The sequence below is a fragment of the Nestor notabilis genome, unplaced genomic scaffold (assembly GCF_000696875.1).
Source record: "Nestor notabilis isolate BGI_N333 unplaced genomic scaffold, ASM69687v1 scaffold31554, whole genome shotgun sequence".
Lineage (NCBI taxonomy): Eukaryota > Metazoa > Chordata > Aves > Psittaciformes > Psittacidae > Nestor > Nestor notabilis.
In genome coordinates, this window is record NW_009927608.1 from 8,084 (window position 1) to 19,707 (window position 11,624).

Below are 11,624 nucleotides of genomic sequence, written 5' to 3' on the forward strand. Positions count from 1 at the left end.
GACATGCACCACCATGGCTCCTCCCTCACAAGGATGCTGAACTGAAGGAGCAGACCAGCGATGACTTGTCTCCAAGCCAGGGGCCGATCCCGGAGCAGCGAGCTGACACCACGGGGGTTGGTACGAGGCGAGTGACTGCAGGGCTGGGTTGGTCACCTGCGCCCCTGAGACACCCCACAGCTCCCTCCCCTGCCACCAGCACAGCCACCAGCCTTTAACTGTACCCTTTTTAATGGTTTTGTTAAAAATGTCATAAAGACACCATGAATACAAGTACTGCAGTTACATCCATACAAAAAAAGCAATACAAATTAAGCAGCTGAATACAAAAATACATTGAAATACATGAACACCACAATGTAACTCAGAGCACTAATCAGAGGGGTGGATGAGTGGAAAAAAATTAAATAAAACCCTTTTCTGTATTAGACAACTGAAGTATTCTCCACTTGGAACAGGACCTTTCTTCTAGTTATGTACTTCACAATTTCTTCTATATACAGCATAGAATAAAATACTTTTAAAAGATATGACATTTTTCATCCTCAATATGTGATATAGGTCTCTTTTACACTAAGGATATCGAGTGGGTGAGTAAAAACAATGTCTCACGTGTACTCATCTGAAAAGAAGGAGCAAAGTTTTCCTCTTGAAAGCATTTCCATGGGGTTTGGAATCACTTGTTGGGTTTGGCTTGATGTGTCGGACAATCCTGGTCAAAGCAATCCTTGTCTCTCACAGTAATGTACATAATATTGCTCGTGTCTATACAATCATACAAATGTGGCAATCAGATCTACATGGCCTTTATGAAAGAGACAGCTCACACATATACAGCTCCGGGGGGGTTCTTCTTCATGGCTTATTTACAATGAAAGTGCTTGAATCAGCTCTAACACGATACATGGGAGGGGAAGGGGGGGGGGGGAGGGGGGGGGGGGGTTCTACATGTCAATTATTAGTCTTCCCTGAACTTGGAAAAGTATTTCTATAGAAAATACCACAGCTTTGCAAACACTAGAGCGGACTGGAGGACTGCATGTGGTTCTGAGATTAGCAGCTGAAAAGTGTTGAGAATTATAATTTACAAATAAATAAAGCAAAGAGGTAAACCAGTTACAAAACAGCAGAAACCTGCGATATTCACAACAGTAAAAAGACTCGATCGCTAACAAAAGGGGGAAGCAGTGGGGTCAAAAGTCTTGAAAACATCTTTTAAGGACTTATCATCTGACTCCCCGTTGGGGTCGGGCTCCGGGGGCTGAGTTCCCTGCCCGGGCTGCCTGACCTGCCGGGGGTCGCTGTACTGGGGTCGGATCAGCCCCGACAACGCCTGGATGGGAAGGTTGTGCACCGCGGGGGCAGCGCTGGAGTGTTTGGCCTGAGGTTTACTGCTGCTGCTGCTTGCTTTATCCGGAGCAGCTTCTGTGGAGCCGGCTCCTTCCGGGGGTTTCTCCTTCTGCAGGGATGAATCTTCCGGGACGGCGGGCTCATTTTTACCGGAATTTTTCAAAATGCTCTTTTTCTGGTTCTCTCCATTCTCTCCTGAAGCAGCTGGAGCCGTGTCCAGTGACGAGCCGTGATCTCGTGGGTCATACAGGCTGATACCGCTCAGGATCGAGCCCGGAGTTCCCAGCCTCACACCACTGGATGCCAGTTTGGGAGCGTAGGGAGGCAGAGCATCCGGCTCAGGCTTTGCAGTGGCAGCCTCGGGGGGCTGTGAGGAGCCAGCAGCAGACCTGGCGAGGCGGGGGTCAAACTTGGCAGGGTGCGAGGAGTCCTTTGCGACCCCGTGATGTGTGTCTGCACTCGACAGTCTGTGGAGCCTGGGATCAACGTTCTTTTGTAAGCGGGGATCTCCCAGCTTGCTGGAGCTGCTGGCATGGGAATCTGCAGCCAGATCCAAATAGCTGCCCCGGGCTGCCAGGCTGTTCTTTGCCTTGGCAGCCAGGCGTGGGTCGGCCGGCAGCGCGCTCGCATGGGCATCGCTCTTCAAACCCCGCAGCTTGTTCAGTCTCTGGTCAGCAATGAGGGGAGGGAGAGGTAAATTGATTGAAGAGACGGGGTCAGGCTTAGGCAGAGGTATGGGGAGCAAGTCCTCAGGTGCCCATACAATATGCTTAGCAAAGTTTGGCTTCATCAGGGTAACATCCATCTTAATGTGGCTGAACTGCCGGAGCTGGGATCGCGGATCCCTCAGCGTCACACCGGGCAAAGGCTCCAAGGGGATGAGGAAAGCTCGCTCCCGCAGCTCTCTCTCAGAGTCCTCTTCATCATCATCCATCCCCTTCTGCTTGGCCTTGACTCCAGCGTGGTGCAGGTCAAGCTTTGCTCCCCCAAGGGCCGAGCTGCCGTGAGCACCCTCACTGACCTTGTGCATCCGGGGATCTCGCAGGAGCCGTGGGTCCACGGACCCGGACTCCGAAGGCTTCCGCGGGTTGGACCTGGGAGAGGCCCTCAGCCTGGGGTCAGCAGCCTGGGACCCTGCTCCCTTCTCCTTCGCCAGCCGGGGGTCGGTAGGAATTCCAAGCATGTGCTGCTCTGCGGAATGTTGCTGCCGATTCCGGAAGTTTTCACTTTGCTTCTTTAGGGTTTTTAGGATTGATTTAACGCTGCTCCCCTCCTCCTCCTCACTGCTGGAATACCAGTTGACATTGTCATCTGGAAAACACCAAATCAAGATTAGTCAAGCAAAATAATCACATGGGAGTACAGCCCATTTATTGATATAAAGGGTAGGTTCTGAGCAACCTCAGACTGAAAAGACCTGATATTAAATAATCTCTCCCTGTTATCATAATAACCGTAATCTAAGATGACAAAAATCCAGTTCAACAAAGAACTGACGTAACAAAAACACCCTGTAGGTAGTTGAGATGCTCCCAAGCTTGGCTGCCTTCCCTTTGTCAATATTAACTTGGGAAAATAACCTGTTTCAAACAATTATTTCTACCAGTACTAGTAAAAAACCCATTTAAAATGTGAGTCTTGATGAAACTGATCTTCACTGTGGGATGGCAGAATGAAAAGTAAAATGACACCTTGAGAAGTCTTAGAACCAGATCAATTACAGATGTGGAATTTGCTGCCTTATTACATCCAAATCACCACATTCTAGCTAGAGCTCAAGATTCCGGAAGGGAAGAATATTTCATTTTAAAGGATAAATTCTCATTTATGGAATGCAATTTCCTTGGAAAGCCTCATCAGCACAGCTCTGTGCTCAGTTCCACATCCTAAATTCACCTGCTTGCTGAAGAAGATTTAGTGTCTGTTGTGGCTCAGCAGAATGAGAAATGAAGACAAACCCACCCCCACCCTCCCAGTATTTAATGCACAGTAACACATGTTCTCCCAAGGAACAAGGGATGGCACAAGAGGAACCGGCCTCAAGCTGCCCCAGGGCAGGTTTAGCTGGAGCTGAGGAACAATTCCTTGCCCAGAGGGTGCTCAGGCATTCGAAGAGGCTGCCCAGGGCAGGGCTGGAGTCACCGTCCCTGCAAGTGTTCACAGCCCGTGGAGCCGAGGCCTCAGTGCCAGGGGTTAGTGGTGGCCTTGGCAGGGCTGGGAACGGTTGGGCTGGATGAGCTGAAAGGGCTTTTCCAACCCAGGTGATTCTATCATTCTCCGTTCCCTCACTGCCAGTTGAACCACACCAACACTCAACAACAGGCAGTGGCACGTTGCTGGAGGGAGCTGACAGGAACATTTTCCCATTATGCTGCTTTCCAAAAGCCCTCTGGACAGGAGGACACGTCACTCGGGTGAGCAGCCTCCAGCTCAGAGCAGGTTACTCCCGGTTGCTCTGGTGTTCTCTGTAGCCTGGAGGGCTGCATCTCCACATCTCTCACCATGCGATCAGAATTACACTGGCAGTGTCCTCGAAACCACAGCATGCAGCATGTCCTCACTAACAGTGGATACAGCAACTGCCTTTTGGTCGCAGAGCATTTCTGGGCACATAACCCACCAGGCTCAGAAGAAGGTGCAGCAGGGAGCAGGACAAGGAACAAGCATACTCTCTCTGCCTGGACCTGATCAGCAGGCTTACTGCTCTCCAACATCCAGGTTAACACTGCAAAGTTCAGCTATCACAGAGGGAAAACTACTGCTCTAAAGATATGGAATATGCAAGAAAGATCAAGACACAACTGTATGAACAGAATAAGATGCCCTCACAGTACTGGCAGTTAGAAACCTCTCTGCTTCAGGCAGGCATTTTAAGAAGGAAGTGAGTTATCCACAACAGAACCTCTTAAAAGCACAAACTATACCCAAAACTTATCCATGGATCTTTCTACATGGAACCGGAATGATGCAACTAAGCCCTACACTAACATCCTAGAACAAGCTGGGAGGAAAGCAAGTACATTAAGCTGAAAACACAGTAATTGTGAGTGGTAAGGTAATAAAATCCATGTCCCAGGCTAAGACATGGTCAGTATGCTCAGAACTCCAACAAAATGACTTTACCTTCATCTTTGCTCATTGCCCTCTGCCCCTGGCTGCTGACTGAGTCTCCATCTCTCTGATGCTTCTGACTAAGTCTTGCATAAAGGGCTTTCTGCATTGCTGGAAGGAAATCTGGTACATTCATGGCTGGCTTATGGCCCATGTGGCTACTCATGCAGTCCGACTCGCTTCCACCTTGATGTGACTCTTGAGCCATGAGGTGAGCCTGGTGATCTGTGAATTCTCCATGCCATGGTCCATCTGCAGCACAAAGAGCACCAGTCAGCAGCTATCCTCTACAAGCTTGTAAAGTTAAAAACATAAACCACATCAAGTAAAATGAATGTGACATATATTACACGACTGGAAAGCATCAGCTGAAAACACCTTTACACTGAAGACATTCCAGGAGGTTTGGCTTTCTATGCAAGATCCTCTCAGCAGCTCAGCTTTGGAGCCATGATACTTCAACAGCACACCACTGAAAGCACCAGATCAAGGAACAGCAATTTGGAAGTGTCCTTACCCCCAGAGTTATTGGCTGGCTGGAAGTTGTGTACAGCTTGGTGAGAATAGTAATTGTCATAGAAGTCAGCTGCGTTCTGAATAGGCTCATAATTCATGTTGGGCTGCCGCTCTCCAGGCATCTGCTGGTACTGTGGCCCTGGAGGACAGTGATTCTCTCTTGGCATGTTCACCATATGTCCTTGAACTCCTGGGGCATTGTAAGATCCACCGAGACCTGGAGGGGTGTGAGGTGGACCACCCTGCTGTCCTTGCATAGGCATACCAGTCTGGTTCTGTGGTCCGAGATAGCCTGGTGGAACACCCTGCATGGGAGGACTCTGCGGCATGCCCGGGCCTTGGGGCCCTCCACACGGATGATGTCCAGGAGAACCTGGGTGCATTGGTGGCCCGTTATGTCCTTGGGACATGCCAGGTCCTGGTCCTGGACTTGAACCTGGGTTATACATGTGCTGGGAATGTGGGTCATTTCCCTGGAACGGCGGCCTCGGGGGCGATGCACTGTTGTAGAAGGTCGGTGGCCTGCAGGCAAAAGGAAATCAGTAAATCAGGTTCTGCACCTACAAAGGTCAGCAGCCTGTTAGCTATCTCCTGCCCTCCTCGCTCTTACACATCTGTCCTTAGTTGATCTTAAGCTGCATTAAAATCTGAAAGAAGCAAAGTCATTTTCAAAGAGACTAACTCCATACACTAACGATTCATCGTAACACAACAGAGGTGTCTGAAGTAGAATATGTACAACGTATCAGCACATGCAGAACTGGACATCTGCTGCAGCAAAGAGCTTTAAACATCCCAAGGCCAACAGTCTCCATCAGGAGTGTCCGTAGCTACAACTATAAAGGGGTGGTAGAAGAGAATGAACTGCTCAGCCTGCAAGTGGAGATACGCACGCAGGCACAGAGCCAAACCAAGAGCCAACAGAGTGAATTCCTGGAAGGGCAATGCCCAGGAAGGTCTCTTCTAAGCAAAGCAGTAGATGATTACGACAGCCAATATTTGACCGGACTTTTAACTCAGCAACACACTCAGGAGTGCACACTTGTGACAGAAGCAAAGAGAACTGTTCAACTATTCATGCAGCCATGTTCAAAGGAGGGTTTTACACTAAGTTCTGAAACCTACTTTTTCCCAATCTTGTGTGCTAAATCCACAGTTGGCTTTACAACTATTTCAAACAGAGATGGGATCTTCTTGTAGTCCCCTGATGGATCCTGGTAGTTTTCCATGTCAGACTCTGAAAAGGGGTATTGCTCTGGTGGGGTTGGCAGAAGCCCCACTCCCGGTGGTGGCTTTGGGAGAGGAACTATGCCACGCTTTCGGAGCTCCTCCAGCTCTTTCTCATCTTCATTCTGTGGTTCCTCCTCATTATTCAAAACCTGAAACACAGGAATGCAGCAAACACTTCATAAACCTTGCAGCATATGCGGTTCAATTTAGTCCTGCACTTCCTATTTGATTACCTGCTATGATACTACTATTACCATCAAACTCAGGCTGATTATAAATCCAGTATTACTTCCTTTGCAGGACACCCATTCACGGTCAGGGTGAAACTGTTTCTGCATCAGGAAGGGACAATTCCACACAAGTCCATTTCCTTCAAACAGTAATTTTAAGTGACAGAAGGTGAAGGACTTGTTCCAAGATCCATAATGTCTCAAGTGTGAAATCCACATCACTTTCTGTTAAGGGCTGTTGTACGGTAAGTGGAGAAAGACACAAACACCCTACCCAAAGGTCAGGATTTCATGAATCATTCAGAGGAGGCACCTCATTCCTTTCTCCATCTGAGTGCAGAAGTCAGTCAGGTGATATCTAACTTCTAAGCACTTAAAGGTAGGCCACAAAAAAGCCACCCTTCTTGTTACAGAGTCCATGAAGACATCCACAGACAGAGGCACAAAAGAAAGTTCATGGGCAGAAACATAGCTGGGAAAACCAACAAGCCTGATATGGCTAAAAACGACTGCTAGGAAAGGGAATTCCTGGTATTGAACCTGGTCACAGACTTACCATGCAAAATAGCAACAGGGAAGTTTAACATCGTTAGTGTTTAGCATCACATTCCCTGAGAATCACACGGAATTTTCCAGCAACCCTCCCTCATTCTCTTTAGCAGCAAGCCTCCTGTTCCCAGGGCACAAACTGCTCACCTTATCCAGCAGCTCTTTTGTCTCTGCAGTCAGGGGAGCATGAGAAAATTTGCACTTATCTCCTTGATAGCACTTAGCTCCTGTATGGTAGAACTTGCAAGGGAACTCATGTAAGCAATGTGTTAAGGATTCCTAACAAAGGCTCATCTCTAGATCACACTGGGAAGTTTATGAAATGCAGCTCTCAGCTATTCTTCAGTTCTTCACCAGCACTTCATCCTTCCAAAGCAGTACGTTAGGAACTTTGAAAGCTAATAACCACCTTACCTCCCAGTTCCATTTAATATTACACTAATAATGACATTACTGTGGCCTTAATGTTATTTTTGACTCGACTCTAAAATTGTGATTAAAAAGATGAAGGTCTCAGTTCCAGAGTAGAATCACAGAATCCCAGCCTGGTTTGTGCTGGAAGGGACCTTAAAGCTCCTCCAGCTCCAACCCCTGCCACAGGCAGGGACACCTTCCACTAGAGCAGGTTGCTCCAAGCCCCTGTGTCCAACCTGGCCTTGAACACTGCCAGGGATGAGGCAGCCACAGCTTCTCCGGGCACCCTGTGCCAGCGCCTCAGCACCCTCACAGGGAAGAGCTTCTGCCCAAGAGCTCATCTCAATCTCCCCTCTGGCAGGTTCAAGCCATTCCCCTTGTCCTGTCCCTACATGCCTTGTCCAAAGCCCCTCTCCAGGTTTCTTGTAGGTTCACAGCTATTTCCTGATGCCCCCCCAAAAACAATCTTTGGGTAGTAAATCTACAGAGTCTTTTGTATAGTGTGTTAAGGAAAGAAATAGCCAGCCTTAAAAATCACATCACTGAAGAGTAAATATAAACCTGCAGTTTAGTTCAAGTATTATTTTTTAAAGGATATTGTGCAAATAAATGCAATTCTCTCCTTTGGTGCAGTAACCCTGTATGTAGAACTTGCAGATCTCCTTCTTCTTCTCAATCTCTGCATCATGATCGAATTTACACTGCTCTCCCTAAAAATAAAACCAAAAAAAACCATTATCCAGCTGAAATGCTGAGTAATTCCATTCAATATTTAAAGCAAAACATCCTCCTTTGCTGAATTGAGGCTTCTTATCTTCACTAACACAGAACTGCATTAGAAGTAAACTAAAACTGTGGTTAGGGGGGGCTTGGACATAGAGAAACAATGCCTGAACTGGGACTTAAAATACAGGCAGTGCTTACAGGAAACAAGCTGCTCTTACAGTCCCAAGTCTCTTCTCTGCCTCTGACTGGAAATTTGCATTAAAAAGACATTTAAACAAGTATTTTACTGACATTATTTTCCATATAAACAACTAAGGGTCAGAAAACCTGATTCTGTTTTAAGGGGAGGTGGGAGAACTTACAGTCCAACAAGCAAAGTATTAAAGACTCTTCCATGGAGCAAGAATAGAGCCCAAATCATATCAAGTTTCTATCAATCACACCACATTACACATTAGGGTGTAGGGGAAGAGGATTTATGCACAGTTTTTGTGGTTATTTTAATGAATAACACAAATTTTAATGAAAAACACAAAAAAATACTAAGTGTATTTTTTATTGTTTTAAAACTGAAGGTGGCAGCAAATCCTCATCTCCCTGAGCAGGACACACTAGAATACAGAAAGGCAGCTGCAAATGATTGTTTCCTACTGCCCCTGGTTTGGGAAAAAGGCATTTTTACCTTTATTTTCACCATCTGAAAAAGAATCAGAAAATGTTCTACCTCTAAATACACAGAGAAGCCACAAATAAATGACACGCTCCCTTGGGAAGCATGCAGTTCCTCTCGAGTGTGGTTTGTAACTGACTGAAGTACTCTGACATCAGAGGATTCAACTCCCCAGCAGCACGAACAAGCTTCAAAATGAAGCAATAGCAATTATATTGATGCAATGAGACACTGTGTTGGAAGGGCTTTGCTTGAAGCTGACTGCTCTGAAGAGGATTCTCCTCCTTCTCCTGCCTTCCCCTTGCTGCCTGCAGGAAGATGATTCTCTGGTAGGGGAACTATTGCTACAACCCCACTTTTTCCATGGGAGAGAGAAGTAATTCAGCATCATTAAGCAATTCCTTCAATTACTGAAAATTAACAGTGGCACATAAAGAGAAATAATCTAATCCATTCAGAATCATTGCCTATTGACACACTCCACACTTGATGTGCATTTACATGATGCATTGGCAGTATGAGTTTATGGTACTAGCACAGATGTTTGTACTGTCTATACTAATAAGCAAACCCAATATTTTGGATAGAATTTGTTGTAATTCAAAATGTATAACATATTTTCCTACAAGTTGGCATTTATCCATCAATTCTCAAAACACCGGACACCAAAACACTGATTTCAACACAGGTTTTCTTTGCATCAGCTGAAGTAAACCAGAACAGAGCATCTTCCCCCTTTCCTCACAGCAAAGCAGAGACCAACAAGTGCACAATTACCTTAATACACCTCCCTTCCAGGAAGTATTTACAGATCTGTTTGCCTTTGTGTTCCACTGTGTGCTGATTTATGAACTCCTGGCTCATGTTCACCCACTTCTTCACTGGTTTGCCATCCTGTAAGAGAAATTAACATCCTGCTGATGCTTTCTTACGAAGCACAGTTGTAGAAACATTAAGAGCATTCCTGGGGCATCAGTTACCCAAAAATGTGTTTCACTTCACCATGATTTAAGTTCTTAAATTATTATACCCACAGCTCAAATTATAGGTAAAGAAATGCCTTTTCTTAGCTGCTTGAATACATGTTACACCATGAGGGAAAGCAGAGAGGAAGCACAATTCAATCATGACCCAACATGTGAGAATTATTATGCACTTGGTGAGGCAAATAATTGTTCTCTCATGATTTGATTCCCATGTGGCATCTGCTCTTGGGATAAACTAAAAACACCGTGGAAAACTCATGTAACCAGGGAGTCTGGGACTGATGCTGAGCAGACCTGGTGCAGTTGGTGAAGGCAATGGAAGCCTTCAATGAACTGCTGCCTCTGGCACTGCACCAGAGGGTAGAACAAACCTTGTCTCTGCAGTGCTGGGTGCTTTCCAGCTGCTCTTAGAGGGAAATGGGCTTTTCCCATTCCCCGTGTTCAGCAAAGTGAGCAGGGACCTGAGTGCTGAGTAGGAGCTTCTGTGGTTCCCCACTGCCATCACACTGCACCGTGAGCACACCAAGTGTCTGCTCCCATTTTGCTCAGCAAGGATGAGGTGCAGATTTTGTTGACACTGAGAAGCAGAAATCTTTGAGCTGGAAGTGCCATTCCTGGATCATCAGGATCCATTTGCTACTCTGAGTACACTGAATCCAGAGAAATCTCAGCTGCTTCACACACAGCAGATTTAATCTAATACCTGATCCTTTTCAAGGTTAATGCAAGTATCACATAAACAGGATGCTCCAAGTCTCTCTGGGTGCAAATCAGTGACCACCTCACACCCCAAAGCTCTTGAAAGAATGGACCAAGGTTGAAACCCATGGAACTCATGTCCCATGGAATCCCAGGGATGACATTGTGTGGCTTGAGAGTCTTGTCCCTCCACACCACTAGTGAATTCTTCAATGCATCTGCACTGAAGAATTCCTTATTTTCCTGCAGCCAGGAACCCAGCTTTTTGCCTTCTGCCTGCTGGGACCTGCCTCCACCCTTCCCCACAGCCTGGGACACGGCACTGGAGGACAGGACATGCTCTACAAGGAGAAGTCCTACAAACAAGGCATCACCCTAGCACATCAAAGAGGATCTAACAGATCCAGGGAAGATCTGATCAGGACCACCCAGCACCCACAGCGTTTGGCCAGCAGAGAACATGAGGGACAATGACCATGGCTGAACTCTCCACCACTACATTAGTGAGAAGCCAGCCACGTGCATTCCTGAGGGCAGGAGGGAGCAGAGCCACCAACATTTCAGACTTAAACATGATTTGGCTTAAATGTTTTCCAGCCATGGATGGATTTGATCCATTAATCACTGGGTTTGTATTGGTTTGCACTTAAATGAAGACTGGAGCGAGACATTTACAGCTACTGTGCAAATACTGAACACTTTGCTGTCTTAATTCCTGCGCAGAGAATTACTAGATGAAACCAAGATCACGTGTATTTCCATTTCCACAGTCAGAACTGTGGAAGAGAAGGACAATTCTTCATGATTCAGATGGAAACTAGAAAAAACTGTCCATTTTCTTTGCTGGTAGTAGCAAAACATCTTATTCCAGATACAGTGAACACTGAAGTGCATGCACTATTCAAAGCCAAAACCCATAACCCACTTTCTGCTACTGTTTTGTATTTCCAAGGAAAACAAGCAAATTATTATTAGTTTATCAGTTATATTTTGCACATGAAGTGTTGGAAAATTCTAGGAATTTTCTAGATAAGAGAAAAAAAATCATAGAACCCCAGCCTGGTTTGGGTTGAAAGAGAGCTTAAAGCTCCTCAAGCTCCAACACCTGCCACAGGAAGGGACAACTACAACTAGAGCAGCTTA

General features: G+C 46.3%; 1 protein-coding gene across 1 annotated transcript in view; it reads right to left on the reverse strand.

Moving 5' to 3' along the window:
- Positions 1-1,168: 1,168 nt before the first annotated feature.
- The window catches only part of ZC3H6 (zinc finger CCCH-type containing 6), a gene marked incomplete at its 5' end in the record, with an annotated part of 11,110 nt that continues 654 nt past the window's right edge, over positions 1,169-11,624 (reverse strand). The window contains 7 exons of the mRNA XM_010014113.1: positions 1,169-2,661; positions 4,474-4,713; positions 4,979-5,499; positions 6,103-6,356; positions 7,134-7,243; positions 7,999-8,110; positions 9,574-9,690. Coding sequence (XP_010012415.1) covers positions 1,169-2,661; positions 4,474-4,713; positions 4,979-5,499; positions 6,103-6,356; positions 7,134-7,243; positions 7,999-8,110; positions 9,574-9,690 — 2,847 coding nt within the window. The remainder of the gene's footprint in view (positions 2,662-4,473; positions 4,714-4,978; positions 5,500-6,102; positions 6,357-7,133; positions 7,244-7,998; positions 8,111-9,573; positions 9,691-11,624) is intronic.